The sequence below is a fragment of the Drosophila subpulchrella genome, unplaced genomic scaffold (genome assembly GCF_014743375.2).
Source record: "Drosophila subpulchrella strain 33 F10 #4 breed RU33 unplaced genomic scaffold, RU_Dsub_v1.1 Primary Assembly Seq354, whole genome shotgun sequence".
Classification (NCBI taxonomy): domain Eukaryota; kingdom Metazoa; phylum Arthropoda; class Insecta; order Diptera; family Drosophilidae; genus Drosophila; species Drosophila subpulchrella.
Genome location: NW_023665577.1, coordinates 4,933,236 through 4,957,576, shown reverse-complemented (window position 1 = coordinate 4,957,576; position 24,341 = coordinate 4,933,236). Strand labels below are relative to the sequence as shown.

Here is a 24,341-nt window from a genome sequence, read left to right as displayed (position 1 = left end):
AGTTGGACTTTAATTTTAGTTTGTTGTTTAGCCTGAACTATTTCTCTATGCACTGCTTCAATGCAACTAATCTGATGTTTTCTATTTTTTCTATTCTCGTTTCAGGTAATAACCCAAGGCTTTCCTACCTTATATCCTGGAGTCTGTATTATAATGGTAATTAACAAGAAAGGGTACAAAAATGGATTCAATCAGGCAGTTGCCAAAGGCATATTCTTAAACACCTTTTCCCAGTTTAAATCATTATTTTCCCACTGACATCTTCATTTTATGATACGTTTTTGACTTTATAAATTTTACATAAATATCCCTACGAATTTAGAAACGAAATATTATTACAAATTATATCCAGGTATGTAATGTTTAAGCACCTGACATCTAAACATGCGCAATTCTTATAATGTGGGATTCGTCCTTGGTTACTGCTGAGGCCTTCTCATCCTTAATTGCCCCGTTGTAAGGTCCTTGGTGGTTTTCAACTTGAGCCACAATTTTGGGATGAATTTTCCTCTGGGGCTGACACGAAGGCATTTAAAATATGCAAGGCATTTGACATTTTAATCAACCGTTGCCCTCGGAACGCAGCCGGGCACACCAAAAAGTCAAAGTGCAGGACCAAAAGGATGAGGGAAAAAGAAACGCAGGAAAACTTGCGGAAATTCCTTAATGAATACAAATACGGTCGACTGCTCCGCTTCCCGACACTTTGTTTTAGGGCTATGAAAGTCAGAGTGTGATAAAATATAAATACTTCTTGTCTTACTGAAAAAAAAATACAAAGACCTACGAAATCCTTAGAGGTTGGTTTTCATATCCCAATTTTATAACCATCTCATTGGTTTTTTACTCTTTTCGGGAACGAATTCATCACTATCAGTACTTTCTGAGGAGGTTGGTGGTCTTTTCTTTATGGGCTTTTCACTTTTTTTATTTCCCTTTTTTTTGTTTTCTTCTTTTTTTCTTTTCTGTCCGGTTTTTTCTTTATTTTTGGCATCTTCCTTTGCTTTCTCTTTATCCACGTTTTTTTGACTTTGCTTTATGCTGGCTGTATTTGTTTCTTTGTCCTCGTCAGAATCTTCAGATGTGTCTAAGTCTACGAGCACCACAGAATCCACGTCATTTAGTTCCATTAAAATATCCTCCAAAGAAGCCTGAGATACGGAGTAGTCTTCCAACTTTCCTTCGTTCCGTTTTAGTTCCATTTGGTAAAACAGGCTGGACAATGTAGCAGAATTCTTGTAGACGTGATATCTAAGATAATTGTCCAGTGATTCCCTTAAAATAAAAAAAAACCTTTCGATTAGATAATAATCGCCAATTAGAACAATTCGAATTAGATCTTACTGTAACTTTGCCATAGGAAAGAGCCTTGCCATATCAGCCTTGAATTTTTTTATGTCTTTCTTTTGTCTGTGATAATGTGATAATAATAATGATAAATTAACAACGATTAAATAATAAGGATATAATATTAGTAGCGATAATGATTATAATATTCGGTATAAGCAATATTAGTATTCGGCACCATCGATAATTTTATGCTATCACTAGGGAATTTTTTTCGCGAATTCTTCACTACTGAATAACACGATTACCAACAAGTAACGAATACTCACTCTTCCGGCTTGGACTTGAATTTAACCCTCAGCACATTGATATTTGAAACATCTGATCGCACCGATTGAAACGACCCGATGCAGCCCATCTCGCCGGCTACCAAGAATCCGACCCTCGAGCACATGGCATTCACCTCATCTATGCTGTTGGTGGTCAAAAGTACGGCTCTACCACCCTTGCACACGCTGTCAATCTTATGCGACAAATAGTTTCGGGTCGTGGGATCGACACCATTATTGGGCTCATCCAGAACAATCACCGTCCCGCCATTGACAGCTAGGGCTACGTTCAGTCTTCTCCTTGTCCCGCCACTATATGTATGGATTTTTTGGTCCAGTTGGTTATAGAAACCAAAGTCGTAGGCCAACTGCTCTGAGACCAGCTTGATATCATATTTCGGCACTCCCATTAGCAGGCAATAGATCTTTAGTGTTTGACGGCCGGTGAGAAAGCCATGAAGAGTATCGAACTGAGGACAGTAGCCCATTTCCTTCTTGGCAACATTCCTGTGTTCCCGCAAACTGTTGCCTTTCACGTAGATATTACCAGCCGACATCCTGGTCTCGCCCACGATCATCTGGAAAACGGATGTCTTTCCCGCTCCCTTGGATCCCAAAAGGCCGAAACACTCACCGCTATTAGTACGCGGTGTAAAGTTATTTGCGATACCATCAAAAACAAACCATACTTACGGTTTCATCGCGAAAGACACTAATCTGACGGCTTTGGTGCGGCAATAATTCTTTTTAACCTGATCCACAATAAGTGGATATTCCTCGTGTTCGTAGTTCGGTATTAGGGCCACTCTTCTTTCCTCGTCGAGCACCCTATTGTCTTTGTCGAAATAATTCCAATTTCTGTTTGACTTCCTAGATGTGAAAATGTGGATAAGGTCGCGTGCATACGACGAAAACCACAGAAAGAAAACCCAGACAAAGCCATGGATTAGCAGCAGCCAAACCTCTATCCAATTATTTTCCGCTTAAACAAATATAATTATTTCATTAAGAAATTAAAATGGAAATTTTGACTTACGTTTGCATGCGCAGAATACATTACAGCTTCCGAAACTGCATTCAAGCTGATCGATCGGAGGAAGAATTTCTCGTTCGCAATATTCACGCCATGAAAGACATTTAAATAGGCCAAAGGTACCAACGAACATTGGAAAAATTACAAATATAGCCCTTAAGGTGCTACCAAAACCTGATTTTGATAAGTAGAGAGCGCAAAATAGTATACCACCTAATCAAAAACGTAAAATATAATATTTGTTGTACCTATCGATAAGTCCTTACCCGTAAACACTATAATCGCAAAATTTATAGAGAACGCAGTGGTTGGCTTTCTGAACATCAAACTACATACGTATACGAAAGGCAAGCAGGCGAAACCAATAAGTAGAAGCATGATTAAGACATGGTACCAGATCGTAGCCTTGTATAGAGCAAGGGATAGGGCCAGCATAAAGATAGTATAAATTAGTAAATCCCAAGCGAAGTGGGACAACCAAAAGAATGACGGGGGCAATCCTTGTATTTCATGTAGCCATTTTATTTTCTTCACACGTTCCTCCGTCACAAACACGGTAAAAATACTTAGGGCTAGGGCAAGATATGCGGTTATTATAATAATAGCACCAAAGATTAGATACATTTTATCGTTTTCATTATATAATACTAATGATGATTCTGAAATAGGCATATGAGATGTTAAATCAGGCTTAGGAGGCGGTCTCTCATAATCAGTATTAGGGGGAAATATCTGTGGTTTTTCAATTAGGATATAATCGTCATTTTCTTGAATTTCGGTGTCTGGATAATCCTCATAAACAACATCATCCTGTCGTTTTGACCTATGCTTTACCCTTGCTTTATTGTTTGTTTTGTCTTTCACAACGAAATCTTCGATTTGACCTCTGCTTACATAAATGTTGAAACTGCTGCCAATCTCCACCTTTCCCAGGGCATTATAAACCAGATTCAATGCAATGGGTGCAGAGTGTTCAAAGGCATCGCTATTAAACCATGCTGTGACTACCGAGGAGTCATTAAAGGAAGCACCACACACAAATCTTCGCTTTATATCGCGGCGAACTATTGGTGGTGCCTCGAAAAGGTACGAAAAAACTGAGTGTATCTCTCGAACCGTTGCAGCTTCTCCGACCGATACCTCATAGAATTCCCCTTCTTCTTTATTTAAACCCTTATTCACTTCGAGTAAGATTATCATATCATCATAGTTATAATAGTCCAATGACAATGGGAACACTGTGGGTATTATTGATATTTGGCTATCTTTTTCCAAGCCGCCGGTCACAATGACTAAGAAAAAATATATAAGTGGTATGATCAGGATTAAAACAAGCATGAGAACATGAGAGGCTGTGTGATGGGCCTTCTTGATCATCATGGCGCGCCATTTGCTCATGCAGGTCGCTTTTCTTCTGGGCAATACCCTAGGTCTTTCAAATGGTTTCGGCTTTATTTCTGGCGGCTTTCTGGACTCTTCCGGCTCTGGCTTTCTTTCCCGTTCTGGTTTCTTTTTCGGTTTCTTTTCTTTCTTTTTTATAATCGGTTGTAGCTGTATCTCTGCCTGTGGTTGTGCTGCTCCTCTTGTTTTTGCTAGAGCCGAATACATGGTTTGGGTTCCAGAATCTACTTTTTCTGCGAAACAAAATTGGAAGCATATTTAAGCAAAAGAGTTATAATAAAACAGATTTAGGCAAATAATTTGAAGCACTGGGTTGAATATAGAGTATAAAGAGGATACTGCCTGATCTCTGCCGGCACCTTATGCTATTTGTCAGGTAGTTTATAAAAATGAAATTAAGGACACAGTCTTACCTTTTTCATCTTCATCTGATCCACCCCTAAAGCGTGGCTCTTGGTTCGAGTCCAGACTTAGGATGATCTCCTCCAGACCGGTATCCATCAAGCCATAGCTAATGATATCGAGGTTAATTTTATTGTTCTCCAGTTGACGAAACAAATCCGAAAATTTGTCAATCTTGTTTCGTGGCAGCTTGTAGTTGACATCCGCTCCCCGTATTACAAATGTGGCCGTGCTCACATAGCGTTTTACCAGCTCCGTCAGCCTATCCACATTGCCTTTGGGAGCCATTTCGCAGGAGAGTGTGTAGCTGGTGTTGTGCGACTGCTTGAGGTATCCCAAAGGACCGTAGCACCGCAGTTGTCCTTCGGTCATGATGCCTATGCGATCGCCAAGGATCTCACCCTCCTCGACGTTATGGGTGGTCATCAGGACGGTGCGACCCCGTTTCTCCTTCTGCAATAGACGCCAGAAATCGTGGCGCCCCCTGGGATCCAAACCCGTAGATGGCTCATCGCAGAGTATTATTTTGGAACCTCCGCAAAGAGCGCATGCCAAAGACAAATTCCGCTGATTGCCACCAGATAGTTTTAAGGCATCACGCTTTCTGTAGTTCACCAAGTTGAGTTTGCCGATATACAAATCAGATTCCATCCTAGCCTCTTTTTTTTGGTAGCCCTTCACGCGACTAAAGAAGTAAATATGATCCTTCACACTGAGGCCCTTAAAAAGCACACTATGCTGCGGACAGATGCCCAAGTTAGTTTTTGAAAAACTGATATCTGAAACAATGTCAAAGCCATTGATTATTACTGATCCGCAAGTGGGTGGCAATATACCGCAGAGCATCAGTATGATGGTGGTCTTCCCAGCCCCCTTGTGTCCCAGCAAGGCAGTGATCTCATTCTCGTACATATTAAAGGACACATCCTTTACAACCTCGCGATATCCAAATGTCTTGCAGATATTTCTGACCTCTACCTTAATTCTTTGGTATTGCGGTGGCTTCTGAGTGCCAGCTTGGCATCGATCAAGAGGATTAATCCAGGTTGGTAGCGGTGGATTCGGAAAAGAGAAACTATTATTCTTGGACGACATGGGCAAAATAGGTTCTTCGTAGAAAACAGATGGTACATATCGCCGAGGACACCAGTATCGCTTTTGGCATGGATAGTACCATGCCTTGGGAACTCCAAACTCGCCGGGTCGCACCTCCTCTATATACAAGCAGATGATCAGTTCGATCCAGCTAACTGCGAACATTATAAGCATGTAGGCGACTATACTCAACTTATGGCCATAAGATGCTGTCTTGGCCATGGTATGCCACTGGACTCCCACCGATTGCAGTTCCATTGTGGCCACGGAATCCAAAATGTAGAATAGAGCAGAGTTAAGACCCAAAGAAGCTGCCATTTGAGAGGCAAGACTCGATCTTTGCGCTCCCACAATAACAAAGGGAATGCCCGTTGCGAGGTACAGCAAAAGTGTGGCCAGAACAGCCCAAGAGCTTTTGAAGCAAAAAGAGCTTACGAAGAAGGCGAAGAATACTAGTGAATGGATATACACTATAAGTACAATGATAAGGCAAATCAGGTTGCTGAATTCATAAATCGATCCGATGGCAAAAATAATTATTATAATCAACAAGCATAGCATAAGGAGTATCATCGATTTTGTATACCAGGCCAACCAATGAATAGAGTTTTTAAATCCCATGGTGTTCAGAATAGCCTTTTGCTGGCGCTCTTTTTCCGCTACGATGTTCTTAGGAAAATTATCAAAAAAGAAAGAAAAAATATGATTATCAATTTAGGTACCCTACTTATTAAGCTTATCGTACCTGGGCAATTGTTATGCAGGGGTAAAAAAACGATACTAACATCATGTATGTCATGAATTTTGTTGATTCCGCATAGTGACTTGGCAAATAGCTGGGGTACGGAAAATGATTCATCTTCACCTTCGTATTATTTTTAAACGTGGCGCTCTTGAACTCAATGAATATCTGTGACAGCTCATCTTGTATCAATAAGAAGCCCGATTCAAAATAATTAAAAGTACTTCTTTTTATACATGCCGGCGTGTATATTGTAAAATTTAGCGTATCCGGAAAGTCATGAATGCTACCCCATTCATAGGGGAACGCAATACCGACAGCTTTTTGGTTTTGTGCCATTTTTATGTGGAGTTCACGTAGACTGCTATAAGCTACGAAATTTTTGCAGTTGATGCTATGAGCAAGCTCACCAATCATATGCTCAACTATCCCATTTTCAGGTGTAAAGTACAAATCATTAAAACTGAAACAGACCAATAACAAAACTTTACTTAACTAAGCCCCAAAAAATATATATTTACTTACGAACTTGTGTTGACATTTTTCGGACCGGGGGCTTTTTCCAATTCAGTCTCGGATGGAAACATGGACCTCGCAACCTTTGTGCCAATGGTAATCAGCAAGGGCGCTAAGGCTGTGAGTATTAATATCATAGCTAATTCTACCCGACTCCCCAGTTGTATTTTTATGTCCTTCCATAGTAGCAACTGATACTTTTGACAACATGTCAAGTTTCCACTCGTTCCCGAATGCGTTTGCATTCCACAGCCGCTGAAACGACCGTGTTTTTTTTTGGGTGTTTTTAGTGTTTGATTTCGAAAGTATTTACTATGTCATTTGATTATTTATTTTGACTTACTGGGGTTGGCTTGCCAGACCACTTCTCGGAAGAAAGCAGAATCTTTTTGCAGTTGAGAAAAATGTTCTGATAACTTAAAAAAAGGAAAGAACGCTATAGTCGACTGCATTGACTTTTAGATACCCGTTACTCAGCTAAAGGGAGTGCGAGAGGGATGAATATATGCATGCAGCAAATCCGCTTTTCCGAGATTTCACACCACACTAATACGCAAAATTTTTCTCTATGTACAGATAATTGCCTACTCAGGGATATTGTATTTCGGCGTTCCGAACGAGACAAGTTAGAATGTGTATTTATTTAGTAGATCGTATAAATTATTTTCGTCGGCATTTTTGTATGTTGAAGGTGCGATCGTCACTAGTTTTTTTCCTTTTTAAGATGTGTTTTTAGGGTCGGAAATGTTTTCTTTTATCTGTTACATTCTTTCCGACGAATATAATACGCGCTTTTATTCAAAAAGTAATGGGTGTAACAAATAAAAAGATAGTTTAAGTTCAACGAAAAATATATTATCAAAAAGAGGAATTCTCAAAGTGCAAAAATGTAGCATACTTTTCTACGCTCTTCGCACAACTTTCATTTCCACTAAACGAATATTTGCTGGTACTTTGACCACAAAAACACAGCCACTCTTCCGCAAAAAGGGATACACATTAATTGCGGAATTTTGTGGGTGGCAACATAACTAACGGTAATTAGCTACTTTATGCCACGAGCCACATACTGCCACACGCCCACGATCGTTTGTCAAGCCCCCAGTCGAGTTTATGTTGGGAATTGTGTGGCCCGTTTTCGTTTTGTGGTCAATTGGGAATTGCAATTAACGCATAGTTTCATTTTTATTGCCATTCGAGCCTCGGGATTCAACTACGTTTGCCCAACATCAAAACGAAATCCACTCACTTATTTGTCCATGAAACCGAATGAATAAATTGTCCTGGGAACATAAGTATCTTTTATGTGTTTTCGGCTTGAGTTTATTGTTGGTTTTGCCGTTATTAGTTGCCATTTAACCAAAACCGCACTGGGAAAGTCTCATAAAAAGCCAAAGTACTTTATGTTTGCAGTTACTTGGTTATAAGGAAAGTATTTCAGAACTAGTAGAAAGTTTAAGGGTTTATGGCATTAACATTGTTGAAATATTTTAGTGGTTTATTTATGTTTATACCAAAAATATAAAATGTAAATATTATATAATGAAACTTTAGGCGTTATTAAACCTTTCGGTAGGATTATTCTTTATGAGTAAGAATCAGATCTCTCCAACGCTTATAATAACTTTTTAAATTTGTTTGGCAGCACTTGTATAAATTAATCAATTAATTATAGCTACATTTAGTTCAACTCCATTACTTTCTATTATGGATACATTTAAATGGAATGCCCATTGCCAGCGAAACTAATTTTCAGAGTGCTTTTTTTTTGCCCTTTTTAAACCATGGTTCTTCCCCACCTCGATTCAATTAATTTGGAAGCTAAATAAAAAGTACATCCATGGTTAGGTGTATTAGTCAGGTAGTTTTATTACCTTAAATGACCATTAAATGTGGTGTCGAAATGGAATTGCTGCTGAATTGTCTGCTTCACCTACACACAGGCAGCCATGAAATGAGGAAAAACTCGTGCAGGTTTATAATTAAAACAAAATATTTTACTTTCCTACATTTAATTAGAATTTAAAGCATGGCATAAGCAAGAACATTTTACAGACTGGTTCTATCAGCCTGCGGGCCTTTCATTTGCGGTATATTTGAACACATTTTATTTATAAAGAATTCAGAGGAATAAATTCAATTGACCGAAAACTGGAACAACTTTCTTTTGTCCTGAAATATTTATTTTTTGCAAAAGAAATAGATTAAACAAATATCAGTTTATTAAAAATTAAATAACTATTTTCGTATACTTACTTATGATTTATGTAAATATATTTTTAGACTGGTAAAAAAATACAAAAAATGGGTTATATTTAAGGAGAGCTGCATATAACGTGTGGGTACCATTCACTTTTCTCTTTGTTCCCCTTACTGTCTGGTGTAAATTCTTAGATAAGTAGAGAAAAATTGTTTGCATTTTAATAGCATCATTTGCGTTTTTTCCCTTGCCTGGAAAATAATTTTTCCATTTGCATTTAAATTCAAAGCAGGCTTATGATCTTGTCAGGCCCTTTAGAAATACTCGTATTCAAATTTATTAATACACATAACTGAAAAGGAGGAGCAAATGTGATAAGCGACGATTCACTGGAAATTCGATTTATATTTGCAGACGAACACTATTTTGAGTGACTGTAATTTCCTTAGCCATGCCAGGGTATTTTGCATTTTAATTCAATATGTCAAAACGGGTCGTTAACAACAGCATGCGGTCGTCAGCGCTTCAACAGTCAACAGCTGTCAGTCAAAGTCTGGGTAGGCGCGCTGTGGTTTCTTCTAAGAGGTGGCAGACCTCCAATCCTCCGAGTTCCACCACAAGGTTCTTTGGCGACAGGATTGTGTGTGGTCGTCAGTGCCAGGCACTCAGTCAGTTAGCCAGTCAGTCAGTCAATCAGTCTCATAGTGTCTGTTGTCTACTCATCCAGCCATTTAGTTAGTTAGTCGGACGCGCCTCGAAACGCGACTTCAGACATGGCCCCCAGCTCACAGACGGAGTGTGTCTGCCACTCATAGGGTCTGTCCTTCAAGCTGAAGCTTAATTATCTAGCTTATTCAAAGGCTTCTGTTGAATTCTCACAGGGTAGCTCCACACCCTGTCATAACATGAATTATTAAAAGGTTCTGCGAAACTATTAAATTATTAAAAAGTTAGGAATGTTTAATCTACAATTAACATGTTTTGTATGTATTTATAATTCTTAATATTAAAATTAAGTAAAACCAACTATTTTTAAAAAACTTTTCTAGAACAAAGTGATTATTAGCTAACTAAAGTACTACATATGTTAAAGGTAAAGGCTAAAAAATAGAACATACCTTAGCCACCTAAAACCAATATGTCAACTGATTTTAGTGTTTACCGTTTGGCTTTCATTTTGGTCTTGCGGTCATGTTGATGATTATTATCTGTGGTTTTCATATATATAGAGTACATGGCACATTATCTAAAACCCACAAAAAGTTATAAATTTAAACTGCTTTACCTGATTTAAATGAGACTTGCACGTATAAAAATCATGTTACTTAATCTGACAATTTAATAAGTTATAAAACATTTTTATACCCGTTACTCGTAGAGTAAAAGGGTATACTAGATTCGTCGGAAAGTATGTAACAGGCAGAAGGAAGCGTTTCCGACCCCATAAAGTATATATATTCTTGATCAGGATCACTAGCCGAGTCGATCTAGCCATGTCCGTCTGTCCGTCTGTCCGGATAAACGCTGAGATCTTGGAAACTATGAGAGCTAGGCTATTGAGCATGGCGAGCAGATTCCTGAGCTTCTTACGCAGCGCAAGTTTGTTTCAGTAGAGTGCCACGCCCACTCTAACGCCCACAAACCGCCCAAAACTGTGGTTTGTGCCAAAATTTAAACTGAAATGAATTTTTCTCATCAATACCTATCGATTGAACCAAAAAAAAGTTTGCCACGCCCACTTTAACGCCCACAAACCGCCTACAAACTTCAAAAAATCGTAAGTATGAACGCGGATATCTCGGAAACTATCAAAGATAGAGTATTGGGATTTCAGATTTAGATTCCGTAGCCTTGTACGCAGAGCAAGTTTGTTATGCGAATATGCCACGCCTACTCTATCGCCCACAAACCGCCCAAGCCTGTGGCGCCCACAATTTTTATGCTAGATTAAAAATTTTAACTGAAATGTATTGGTCTCGTCAATGCCTATCGATTGATCCAAAAAAAAAATTTGCCACGCCTACCCTAACGCCCACAATGCTTAAATCTGTCTTCCGCCGGTAGGTGGCGCATTTAAATCTCGCTTTGCTGCTTGCATATCTCCATTTCCCTTTGGTCCCTTTAGCTGAGTAACGGGTATCTGATAGTCGAGGTACTCGACTATAGCGTTCTTCCTTGTTATACCCGTTACTCGTAGAGTAAAAGGGTATACTAGATTCGTCGGAAAGTATGTAACAGGCAGAAGGAAGCGTTTCCGACCCCATAAAGTATATATATTCTTGATCAGGATCACTAGCCGAGTCGATCTAGCCATGTCCGTCTGTCCGTCTGTCCGTCTGTCCGTATGAACGCTGAGATCTTGGAAACTATAAGAGCTACAATACTGGGATTAGGCATGCAGATTCCTGAGATTCCTGCGCAGCGCAAGTTTGTTTCAAAAGAGTGCCACGCCCACTCTAACGCCCACAAACCGCCCAAAACTGTGGCTCCTACAGTTTTGATGCTAGAACAAAAATTTTAACTGAAATGTATTGTTCTCATCAATACCTACCGACTGACCTAAAAAAAGTTTGCCACGCCCACTTTAACGCCCACAAACCGCCCACAAACTTCAAAAAATCGTAAATATGAACGCGGATATCTCGGAAAATATCAAAGATAGAGAAACGAGATTTCAGATTTAGATTCCGTAGGCTTGAGCGCAGCGCAAGTTTATTACGCGAATATGCCACGCCCACTCCAACGCCCACAAACCGCCCAAGTCTGTGGCGCCCACACTTTTCATGGTAGATAAAAAATTTAAACTGAAATGTATTGGTCTCGTCAATACCTATCGATTGATTTAAAAAAAACTTTGCCAATTTTAACTTTCAATTTTAACAATTAAAAGGTAATATGTAAATATTTTCAGAAATAATAACACAAAAAAGAAATTTGTTTTAAATGTGCTTAAATCTCTTTTATCAATTTGAACCAAAAACCAATTAATTTATTTAAGCGTCCCAAAAAATGCACTTTGAATAATTAATGATCAGTTTTTATTGCATATGATTTGCTTTAATTTTTTTCACGCCCACTCTAACGCCCACAACGCTTAAATCTGTCTACCGCCGGTAGGTGGCGCATTTGCTGCTTGCATATCTCCATTTTCCTTTGGTCCCTTTAGCTGAGTAACGGGTATCTGATAGTCGAGGTACTCGACTATAGCGTTCTTCCTTGTTTTAAATTACACACGTATAAAAGATAGACGATTTAAGATAAAATTCAAGCTGCGAATATAACAAACTTTTTTGTGCAAGTTTCTAGTTTACTTTGCCCTATCATCAACATGGAGATGTTCACTCTGCGTATGCTTAATGTTAGCATTGTATTGTTTATATTTCAATTGAAACGGCTAATTTATCTTGTTCTACTTTGTGATATATACCATCTCTTCTCCCTCAATGCCTTCTCTTTGCGTTCGGAATAAAAATTTCAAGCAATTTCGGTGCGGTGGAAGTACAATTTATCACATTGACGCTGATGAATTGTTTGCATCACACTATGACAACTTTATCGTTGACTCTGGTTGGTCGGTGATGGTGGTGATGGTGGGGTCTTCCTCTATAAGCAAACCCCCACCCTGGTACTACCACTCTCTACTCTTGTCTCTGGGCTGTTGTCTCTGTTTCATTGCTTGTAAAATGTTTTGTAACTGTCACGGTTTGCGTCCTGCAACACCTCCCTTCCAGCTGCTGCTTCCGTGTTTTCCGATAATGATTTAATATCGTTTTTCTTACACTTTAGCTCTTAGAGGATTTTATTCCATAATGGATTATTATAAGGAATTTTTATGGCTGGGTTTTCAGTTCGTTAGGCATTCAATTGCTTTGAGCTGAAATATGTATTTTAATAAATTCCTAATTTTAATCAGAGATTCTTTCAAGCAAACTGTGTAAGTTTCAAAATCTATTATGAATATGAACCAGTTTATGATAGTTTGCGTTCAATAATCTTTCAATTGTTTGTATGATCTGAATAGATCCAAATTTTAATCAAGGATAATTGCAAACTATATTAGAAAACTGTGTTTTGTTTAAAAAACAACTATGCATACCAAGCGCTGCTTTTCCCAGTAGGTCGAGAAACACTTTAAGACGATTTTGCCTTATGAATAATTCAGCGCAAAATAACCACCCGTTATTTTTTTTGTTTTTCGCAGGGGATGCGAATGGTTGTGTGTATGCTCCAGCGAGTGAAAAATCACAATCTTCCAAACTTCAATCAGGCGTACATTTTTATTGTCGGGCATATGCTTCCCTGCAGCTGTTCCTTCCTCTCGACACACATACAGTATACATAGTATTCCCCCCCCCCATGAGGTACTGAAGGGCTGGTTGTTTCTGGCGTTGTAACGACGGCTGCCGTTATAACTGTCACTTGTCCTCGATACACTTGTCTGCCTGTCTGGCATGAATTCTGGTGCTGATGTCACTTCTGCAAAGTCCTACGGCTTTCGTCGCACCCCGCAGTCGTTAAAGATTTAAATTTATGCGCGGGAAGCCAAAAACTGTAGACGAACAATTGATATTTTATGGTTATGAAATATTACCAGCGATTATCTAGCAAAGTTCTAGGCAGCCAGATAAAAGAGTTTTTTTTGGGGATGAAAGAACACACATTTCCGTAGTAAAACACATGATGGAGCCATCAATATGAGTAGCATTTTTCAAACTTTCCGAAGAGCGTAGTCAACTCACAATGGGTTTGTGTTAAAAAGTGTCCAAACACAATAAGCAAACACACATACCGAGAGTCATTGAGAAATTGCATTGCCCACTGTTGGGTGTTTGAATTGAAATAATATTGCTGAACGGCACAATATTGGCTTAGAATGGATATTGTGCACTCGTCGGTAAACAAATAACTTTATGTATGCATATGAAATGCGATAGTGCAAATGTATAGTGCACTTACACAGTATCTAAGCTCATGGGAATTTGCGAAGTGTTTTTAAATTGGATTTATTTGAAATAGCAAACTGACATTCGATGCTGGTGCATAAAACAATTGAATCGCACAAATGGCGAGTTTGACCATGTGCATTTTGCGATTGCAATTCGAACATTTCCACTTTGTCCTCATTGGCTTTGACTTGTTTAATATCAAATTGACGTCGAAACATTTTTGCGGAGGAACACTTGACTTGCTCCACTTAAAATTCCTCAACTTTGTGCGGTGCTTGGACCATTTGGCCGAATGGCTTTTTGAAATGAAGCCAACTACTTGTCACATTCACTGGAGAGCACATGGGCCAAAAACCAAAAGGAGGCCAAAGGAGACACTTAACTTGGCTTGACACACTCCTCCGCACTCTTCAGAGCCTCAATTGTTTGCCCACTACGGCCCTTTGACATGTGGCGAACCAAAAGCATTATCTAAAGATAGTCTCGGAGGAGTCGGCGACCCGTCAAGTCGAGATATCTCCAGGCATCAAGAATTTATTAGGTAGTTTTTGGGTTTTGAGTTATGTTGACGTATTTGGGTTATCGCTGTCACCTAGTACGTACATTCTCTTTAATATTTATTTTACATTGGTATCAAAATGAAAATACAGTGTGTTTTTCTCACAACAAATGAGAAGTATATAAAAAGAATTAATAATACTTAAAAACAATGAGATACATATTTGAAAAAAGACCAACAAACTCGACAATAAAACTATTACTGTGTTTATGCTATGCCTATTTCATGAAATCAATTCATGAAATGAAAAAATTCGTGTGTGCATAAACACCGTTTCATGAATTCGATAATACACGAAAGTTGACTATGAATTCAGTCCCAATTTACGAAATGCTGAGGCACAGCCTACTACTCTATAGAGCTCTATATTAAATTCGAAAAATTTGAAAGCTTTACTAATATCATTTCATGAATTTGTCTGTGTTGTATAAACAGGGGTTATAATAATTTCATGCATTGGAGAATGCATGAAATTCATAGCATAAACATAATATATGTTATACAATATATACATACCATATTTTAACAAAAATCATATCAAGGGAATTTATAATGATACAAAACAATAAGAATTATTTGTTTTGACACTTTAAGCATTATGGCCAGTTTTGGCAGCATAGTTGTCATTATTAAATGAGATATAGGGGAATTTCTCTATGCCTATTTCCGTTGTTTGTTTAAAACAACTTGGACAGTTTGATGGGATCATATCCGTTTTAGCGAAGTCTATTGCTCATCTCCACTGCACTCCACGGCCGGCTGAAGTTGCCTGTCTTGACGAGAGCTCCATTCACTTCCTGCAGCTCCAAGTGCAGCAGCAGGGGCAGCAATGGCGTCGGAAAATGCAACTGCCCCTTTTCCCGGGGAGGCGCCATTGAAGTGTCTGACATTCACGTGTGAGTAGCAGCAGTGGCAGCTGACAGTTGACATGCTGACAGAGTCGAATTCGTCCTGCACAACAGACAAGTCCTGTTGCGAGTGATGGCAAGTTGGCCTCTTTCGAGACGGCCCTATTTCTTAATTTTTGGATTTATATAAATGGAAAATGTAATGTATAATAACTATTGTATTGGTAGGTGCCACACAAACAATATTTAAATGTCGTCTTAAGTGCCTGAAAGTAAGCAGTACATATAGACTATAATCTCTTTGTATGTCTGAGCTTCAAATAAATTGTTGCCTATTCTTAAACACCTAATATGTCTTTTAGGGTTTAAGAACAACAGTGATTTATGTGGTTGTATTAATTGACTTTAATTTAAAATTATTTGTTCAGCCTTTTTTGTATTGTTGATATTTAAAAGCACCATTTAAAATTTTTAATTTTAACAATTAAAAGGTAATATGTAAATATTTTCAGAAATAATAACACAAAAAAGAAATTTGTTTTAAATGTGCTTAAATCTCTTTTATCAATTTGAACCAAAAACCAATTAATTTATTTAAGCGTCCCAAAAAATGCACTTTGAATAATTTATGATCAGTTTTTATTGCATATGATTTGCTTTTTTTCCCGTTTTCGCCATCACTGCTCGTATTTTGACGTCATGCATGGGCCTCCCCTGAATTACGATGTGTATGCGAGTGCTGCATTACTTTTAATAGCTGCTCTCCCCCAAACTCTTCGGGCATTCAATTTATGTCCTTTCACAAACATCTTATACACACGTCGTTGTGTTGTGTCGTGCTTTTTGAATTTTTCATACATATTCCCCTCACACGACCCTCCTACATAATTGCTTTCAGGGCGCTTCGCTGCTATGACTTTTTGTTGCGATTTGCTGAAAGCCATGATTTCATTTTAAATGAGTTTTTGATTTATGCATTAAACACATAATTGTAGCACATTTCATATTTCTCTTTCGCCTTTCTCGCTGGGCTTTTATTCCTTTGTCCTCAGATCCTGCCGGAGGATTTGTCTGCCGTTTGGTGTGCATAATTTAATGTTTGGCTTGATTTATGCGGAGACGCTTAGGCAGCCAAACTCTGAAAGAGGTTTTAATATAACAAATAAGTTGGGGATTTACTGAGATGGGTTCGCAAGGCATTTGATCTCTGCAGAGGATGGTAAAGAGACAAGTTTTCGATGGAAACGGTGCTCAGAAGATTAAAGGTACCCTACTCCTTTCTTAAGTAAGAGCATTATAGGGAAATATGAACAAGTCCTTGGGCTAATCGTTCATTAAACGTTGACTAAGTTTCGCAACCGACGCCTCTAAAGAAATTACTTTGTAACTTTCAAGGATCTAGAATATTTTACATTTTCCACTTAGAATCGGGTTTTGCCCTTAAGCTCATAATTCCATTAAAACGAACCCCCTCTCAAAATCTCTCGCACAGAGCACTGTTCTCAAATCCTTTACCACTCAGCACACAAGTCCCAAAAAGAGGCATCCTTACAGCAATTAAACTAAAAGCAATTAGAAGCACTGGCAATAAAAATTTAAATATTCATATTTTCCCTGCAAATTAAATGGGGCATGTGGCAGCCAGCAGGAGGATTACTTACAGCAAAATGATGTCAAATTATTGAGAGCTCGTTAAACACTCCTGCCATCCATCCGCCACCGCTTCACTCAATTATCCCCAATGCGCCAAATGGAGTGTAAAGTTTTGCATATTCTACATAAAAAAAACTTAAGAGCTCGTTACTCGGATGATGTGGCTAATAAAAAGTTGACCGAAAGGTGTTTACTTTCAGGTCAACATTTAAAACTTAATTAAGATTGAGTTAAGAGAGTAGAGGGTTTAGCTGGTGTAAAATATAACTATTGCTTGGGGTACAGTGTTTTTATAAGATTATGGATGCTGCCCTGCTACATAAATCAATAAGGTTGAAAGGTCAGGTCACAGCGTTGCCAATTTCATTAGGTTTGGACTCGTTTCGCCCTGCCATTTACGCATTGGGGCAAAAGTGTTTGAAACATTTATACTTTATTGCTATTTTGCATGCATAAATAGTCGGAGGAGGAGGATGCGGATGTGGATGTGCTTCCTAGTATCAATTTTGTATCTCCTCTGCAGAGCTTGCCAAGTGGGTCACGTATCGGTAGTATCTGTATCTGTATCTGCATGTGCCCCCATACGATGCCTTTAACTACACAATTTTGGAAGTTATGCTGCCTTCTTTTCGGCTGATATATATGTATGATGCCCATGGCCCCTTTCAGTTTTCTTGTTCATTGAATCGAATTTCGATCATTTCTCTAGCGCTTTTGTGCCATGTTTTCATTCCTTGTTTTGCTGCTGCAGATAAAAATTCAATTATGGCCTTTTTTGTCTGCTGACTTCCTGCCAGTTGTTCAGCAGACTTCTAGCATTCGTTAATGTATTTTGTTCGCTGTAATACAATTGTGAGATATTTATTTAAATGCAAAACACGTCACATTAATTAACACGTACCAATTGATTTACGTCGCATTAATTGCCATGTCACACATTCTCAACCTACAAACTGCAATTCATTTAATTAATGGCAAAGGTGAAAAATGGCTAAGTATACGTTTTAAAAATACCCTGTTTTTAATTTTATTTCTGACGGAAATCATGCAAGCATTAAATATAAATAAATGATGCAGTGAAATTAATAGGGTTAACAATACAATTCGCATTGCCACAGGCATCAAATTATCGAATCAACTGCCTGTCATGCGTAACTTCTTTCAATTATTGTACTCCCTTTATTGTGGAAAAAAATACCAATTTGCATAATTATAATTGATGACCAATGTATGTACAACATATGTCTGCTCAAATATTAACCATAAATCATTATAAATATTGAAATGAAATATTAAATAATATATAGGCGAATTAATACGAAAAGGCCAGTGAAAAGTATATATAAATAAAATCAAAGAGAACGAAGAGTTGCCATGGCTGTCAAGTGTGGGCCAAGTGCCACTAGAATAATGTGTCAATAATGTGCGATTATATCGACTACAATCAGCTCCGGTTGCCACCCAACTTCTAAGACCCTTAACGTCAGTCAGCCAGCCAACATATTGCGGATAGGAAAAAAGCGAGGAGCACGAGCAAATTGTGTGAAGTTAATAAAAAAGGCGCTCCTTGAATGGGGTTCAATGGCGAAGTGGTTCGACTTTGGCCTTTTTTATTTCCCCTATTTGCTGCCGCTGCTCATTTTATACTTTTGATATCCCTAAAAGTCACGTATTTATTTTATTTTTTTTCTGCCTGCCCGCCTTGTTTTTTTGCGAGGGCTAAAGGAAAAATCAATTGCGCGCAAATTGAGTAAATGTCATTTAGACATCCGCTTCCCCCAACAACAAAAACCGGTTAAGGAACCTAAGCAAACGATTGTCAAACACAAACTTCCACGCACTCACATCCCTGCCACAAAGTATGCGACAATGTGGCATGTGATCCCGCCATTGCATAAATATGTAAGTTGACAATTTCCAAGGCTTCAAATGAATACATGCGTGTGCTTAGGATGGTTCAGGGTGGAAAGTGAGTTTAAGAGTCATATTTATGGTGCCTTATTACGTTGTCAAAGGTTGCATATTTACTGATGGCAAGATTATTATAATGCTAAAAAGTTTACAGAGAGCACTCTGAGTCGAAAATGTTCTTAAAAATAAAACGACATTTATTAAGTTGAAAATGTTTTTTATTTTCTTAAATCGAGTTGAAACTATCTAAGCTTTTACTACTCTTACATATAACAAAGTTTGTTAAATAAACTCTATTTAACTTGACTCTTCTCCCCATATTCTTTTAAAATATAGAACATTGAACTCAAAATGTGCTTGCACATAAAGAACGAGTTTTCTCAATTCAAGAACAATGGGTATGAATATTTCTTTCTGTGTAGTAAACCATTAACTTTTACAAGTATTTTAAGCCTTTCAAGAAACACTTTCGAATGTGTCTAAAGGTAAAAAAAAACATTCATACCGATTAATAAATGCAGCCTCCTTTTAGACACCTTTTTAAATGATTTTAAAAGCGCGATAAGTTGATGTTTGGAGTTCTTGAGAGAATTATTAGTATTTTTAAGTAAAACAAATATTTTTAAACTCTTTACAAATACGTAAAAATATCAAGAAAACCAATTGCTTCAATTAAAAGAATTATTATCTTAAGAAAATGTAACAAAATATTTAAATAAGCCAGCTGAGAGGTCCACCCTAATGCTTATGTGTGTGCTTTACCACTTTAAACACAATCTAATGTCAACAGGACAGACACTGGGAGACTCCTTCAGCGGCAGGCATTATTACACTATGTGGCCCGTCTGTGCCGACTTATAAATGCGGTTTAACTTCCATCTGGTTTTGTCACAAGTGTGCACACTGTATTTGTGGGTGGGCGGTTGTGCCACTGTCTGCGGCTTGTTCGTATCAATGAAGCAGTTAGTCGAGTGGCACTCCATGCTTCTCGTTGACTTTATTGGATTATCAGGCAAATTTTATAGTATTCCTTGGACTCCTTGTACGAAACCCAACCTTCCTGCCCAAGCATATTGAATAACCCACATCCCCTTGAACCCAAAATGGCTTTACTTCGGCAATGAGTTCTTTGAAGCATATTTACTTTGAATTGATATGAGGATTCAGGGTGGATAATGGCTGAAAAGTAAATATGGAGAATTCAAATTGAGAAAGTTTGAAGCACGTAAATGGACGGAGTTGAGCATTTGAGTTTCTAAAAAGTAAAAAGATTTTTTATATAATGATTTGTTTTATATATCCTCTGGTTATTATTTTAAAGTATTTCTATATGGGGATGAAGGATGCTGTATACTCTGCGGAAATCAGCACTCGAGGTGACAATCTTAGAACCCATCCAATCAATTTCAGTGATTGAACATTTTCCTCGCCTTGTTTTCCTTCTGCGAGTGCATTAAAAAAATTGCACATTGAGAGACTCCTTTCCTTGCAATATTTCTAATTCCCCTTAGCCTCTGATGGCTGCCAGGAATGTAGTTGACGCACAGCTGCGCTTCTGTTTTTCTCCGCACTTTCACATATATAACAAGTGAAAAAGATGGAAAAAATTCTAAAAAAAATATATCCAGAGCAGAGGAGAAAGAACAACAAGCTCACATTTCGTACAGATTCACACGTACACATGGGTAAATACCGACAACCCACGACAACCAGGAACAGGACCATCTGAGCTGAGGCTCGGGGGGAAATGGGGGATAACGCTTCGTTTTAATTGTTGAACCGCACAAGTGCTTACACAATGACCAACTGGGGAACTACGCTACTGGGCACATCCACCAATGAGCAATGGGAACATTTTCATTTCCATTTCATTTCAGCTCCAGTTGAGGCCAGACTTTGCCTAACCCACATTGGAGCAGAATTCAACTTGAGTTGCATTTTAATTTACACACCAAAAATTTCCTACAGCAAACACGCTGCAGCCAAGGGACATAAATAAATAAAACTTGGGCTAAAACTAAAGCAAATACTTTCGGCAGTTCAGAAACTGAATTGGGTTGGCTAAGGGGACGAGAACGAGGCTCACTCAATTTGCAAGGAGCAGAGCAAATTCGTTAGAAACCAGTTTCAGGGAAATTCGGGGGCAGTCCTGCTAAATCGGCGGAAAAACAAGCGGCGGAAAGCGAACAGCATGCAAATCAGTGCGGCATGCGGCAAAAAGGTGTAACGGCAGCACAAAAAGCGAACAAAATCGCCAATCGAAGTTTGGGTAATCGAACAGTTGAGTTCGAAAAGGGGCGATGCGGAATTAAGGATACACGTGCCTCAGTTGTCGTATTCTTGCGCTTTTCTTGCCCTCCATCAGGTCCTTCGGATACTCAGTTTCACGTGAAAAGGCATTCACCTGTTACAAGGGAAGTTCTTTAAGCTCCTTTTAATTTGGATTCTTAGGAAAGGAACAATGAACTCAGAGAACCCCGAAATATATGAGAAAACAAACAATTACACGGCTATCAAGCTACAAAATTAAGGAAATGCTTAAAGCGTAAAGTATTAAATAGTTTTCTCAAAAATTTTAAGAGTAAGGAAGAGGTAAAGTATGAACTAAAATGTCGGATATATATGATAGATTTTCGAAAGGAGAAGCTTTAAAAATTACTTCAAACTACCTCCTCCTGAAAAAAAAACTTTAAAAAAGAGTGATCAATAGAATAAAAGCAGCTTAGAGAAAACCAAGTTCCATTGCCAAAATTCCCACCACAAACCGTTTTTCCCCCATAAACCTTAAAATGGGGCCACTGGAGGACTGGAGTAAATGCAAATAGCGCAGGTTGGCGCAATAAATTTGAAACGTTTTCACGTTGCAGTTTGACTTTCTGCAGCTTGCCATTTATTTGTGCTAACAATTTTGTCGCTTGCAAACCAAACCCCCACCGTCACACTCTTCCATACATACAGATATTTTTTTTTTTGAACATTTGCCATGACAATTTGCTGCTCAATTGAACTCGCACGGATTGCAGACTCACCTGCCTCCGGCCCTGGATATCTTGCTCACTTTGTCAGTGGCTGCTCACCTGTCCCTCTGCCCTGTTTTGCATAAGTTTGACAGCTTTCTCTGTGTGTACGTATGTACATGTGGCGCTAACGAAGTCATTCAGCGTTTGTGTCACAGGCGTTCCGTGATGTGCTCCATGAAGCTGGCCAGGATTGCACGGGCAATGAGGTGCGGGGCGGGGTAGTCACCTGGTTGCAGCTGCAACTTGCCCAAAAAGCGCGTCACGAAGCTGCGTTCATTATGTTGCCACTCTGCCACGTCGATGGTGGCATGTGTGTGGGACAGAGCTGTCATACCCTGCCAAAAGGTATCATATGGGACCATCATCATTTGCGATCTTGCAAAGCCCTGGCATTGTGTCCTTTTCATAAAGTTTTAATAAATTAAAATTATTTAAGAAATATTAATTGCTTATAAGGTAAAAGATCGACAGTCAGTTCAATAACTTTAGTTCTGCCAAGAAAGATTACAATTCCTTTACGTTTTTCACTTTCAAGTATTTTACGATAATAAAAAAAGGCAAAAAAGACTTACCTTCTTTTACGTTTTTCACTTTCAAGTATTTTACTAGAATTCCATATGCACAAAAGTTTATATTTAACTGGTTTACAAGTATTTTTCTTAGATACAACTTTTTGAATAATTATCCTATTAATTTAAAGGTTCAGATGATATAACAATATTGTCAAAACTTTCCCACAGTGCAAACCTTTAAAATTTTCTGGATAGTAAAAATTAAAACATAACTGATAGTAAATAATATATTCGATTTATGTGTATCTTCTTCGTTTTTAGGGTTCTATTTCTATCAAAATAAAATTCGCTGCTAAGGGCGGTTGTTTTTTGACAAAACTTTATTTCCTACATGTTTCTTTTAGGGTTGACACAAACCACATCACTATATCATGTAGCAGGGAGGGTATTTCATGCTTTGGTATATGATGCCCGCTCGCCTTTCTTGTTGTTTTTCGGGGGTTTTTTTGGGATACTATTTTGCGGGCATTGCAACTGTCGGGCTGTCAGGCGGATTGGGGCGTAACGAAAAGGGGGCGGGGCAGGTGTTGTGGCTGCGGCTGCGGCAGTGCCTGTCCTCTCTGATTTATGTTGCCAATCAGGCATTTTGCTTGCGGTTGCACTCTGTAATACCGAGTAGTGCGCCGTGCTAGTCGCTCCGTTGATTTGTTACCCATACGCAGCGTAAACAAGGTTGCAAATGGATTTGCAGCGACGCCCGCAAAGTTTATGAGCTCCACTTGGTCGTACATCATCCCATTTGCTGTTTTCCGGATAAGCCGCTTACCCGGAATCAAATAGGTCGTGGAGTGGACGGCGGAGTCAGAGTCTGAGTCTCCTCGAGGGGGATTATCCCAAGCTCTGTCGATTTTTCCCTGACATCTATAAATGAATGCATTTTGACCCAGCTGCTCATCGGATAATGGCAAATATATTGCCTACTTTTTGGGATATATATTGTGAGAAAGGGTCTTAGCTATGTGTTACCTATAAAATATTAAATGCATTTGCAAACGCACAGATATCCTAGGAACCGGATCCCAAGCCCAAGTTCTTGCCCATAATTCAACGTTTGAGTCGAGATACTTGCCAAGTTATCTAAATGCTAGCAGGAGCAATCTTCTCCTGGAGCTCCGTTTCTACTTTTCTGGCAAGCAACTGGGCTAAAATCTTTCCACTATGCTAGCCACCCGTTTTTATTTCATTTCACCTCCTTGTCCTTGGTCTTTCCCCAAAGATTGAGCAAGGAAAAAGCATTACGATTGGTGGCCCGTCTAAAGAGAATTATAATCTTATTGGTGGGATTCTTTAAAGCGAGTCTCTTACCAAAAACCCAGCAAGGTTTCTCCTTATTTCCCCTGCTTTTCGATTAAACTCCTTGTACATAAATGGCCAGGCATCTGTCACGTTTACTCGCATGGACGCACGTGTGATGAATACTTGGCAATTAGGGAGGCCGGCGAATCCCTGTTGACATAACCAGGAAGAAATCATTTAGGAAACGTCCTAGTCAATTCCGGCTGGCGTTTGATTCTGTGGGCTGTGGAGGGGCTCCGTATATCCCTACGTATATAAATATTTTATTTATTTACTCTCCTGATTTCGGTTGTCAGCTACGTGCTGCAAATGCCTAAAATCATGTTCACAGATAAATTTGCTGAATTTTGGTTTTTTTTTGGGAATTGGTTGACATATGTGGTGTCTGGATGTGGGGTTTTGATTGATCACTTATTGTTGGTCGGTTAGAAAGGAGACCTAATCAGAGTGTCTTGTATTTATTAATTTATTTTGTTATTTCGTTTGGCTAGTAATTCAGATAAATTATAGATACAAGCATTCTACAAACTT

At 38.7% G+C, this 24,341-nt stretch overlaps 2 protein-coding genes and 1 long non-coding RNA gene across 7 annotated transcripts in view; 1 reads left to right on the top strand and 2 right to left on the bottom strand.

Annotated features, from left to right (window-relative positions):
• LOC119559820 (heparan-sulfate 6-O-sulfotransferase 2) overlaps positions 1 to 24,341 on the top strand; it is a 90,919-nt gene that overhangs the window by 32,513 nt on the left and 34,065 nt on the right. The gene's annotated exons all lie outside the window — the stretch shown is intronic.
• LOC119559817 (ATP-binding cassette sub-family A member 17) lies at positions 231 to 7,133 on the bottom strand. Of its 4 annotated transcripts, none has more exons than XR_005220967.1 (11): positions 6,815 to 7,133; positions 6,293 to 6,752; positions 4,464 to 6,216; positions 2,916 to 4,283; positions 2,653 to 2,862; positions 2,310 to 2,598; positions 1,617 to 2,252; positions 1,345 to 1,410; positions 788 to 1,275; positions 372 to 717; positions 231 to 310 (listed from the first exon to the last, which is right to left on the bottom strand). XR_005220967.1 is itself a non-coding variant. In XM_037872906.1 (11 exons), the coding sequence occupies exons 1-10, from the start codon at positions 7,048 to 7,050 to the stop codon at positions 822 to 824; spliced, it is 5,400 nt and encodes a 1,799-aa protein (XP_037728834.1). In that variant the 5' UTR covers positions 7,051 to 7,133; the 3' UTR covers positions 242 to 717; positions 788 to 821. The 4 variants fall into 4 exon arrangements, 3 of the variants coding, with proteins under 3 accessions (XP_037728834.1, XP_037728832.1, XP_037728835.1); XM_037872906.1 differs by having other exon boundaries at positions 242 to 717; positions 4,464 to 5,190; positions 5,263 to 6,216; XM_037872904.1 differs by having other exon boundaries at positions 243 to 717.
• Positions 22,901 to 24,194, bottom strand: LOC119559824. Of its 2 annotated transcripts, XR_005220969.1 has the most exons (4): positions 24,086 to 24,193; positions 23,820 to 24,033; positions 23,513 to 23,767; positions 22,901 to 23,431 (listed from the first exon to the last, which is right to left on the bottom strand). It is a non-coding gene; the product is annotated as an uncharacterized LOC119559824 (long non-coding RNA). The 2 variants fall into 2 exon arrangements; XR_005220968.1 differs by having other exon boundaries at positions 23,820 to 24,194.

Coding starts and splice junctions, on each gene's coding strand:
- LOC119559817 (XM_037872904.1), bottom strand. CDS start 7,050: ATGCAAACGCATTCGGGAACGAGTGGAAACTTGACATGTTGTCAAAAG. Junction 6,217..6,292: donor CCTGCATAACAATTGCCCAG/GTACGATAAGCT, acceptor AATTTTCCTAAG/AACATCGTAGCGGAAAAAGA. Junction 2,863..2,915: donor TGCGATTATAGTGTTTACGG/GTAAGGACTTAT, acceptor GTTTTTGATTAG/GTGGTATACTATTTTGCGCT.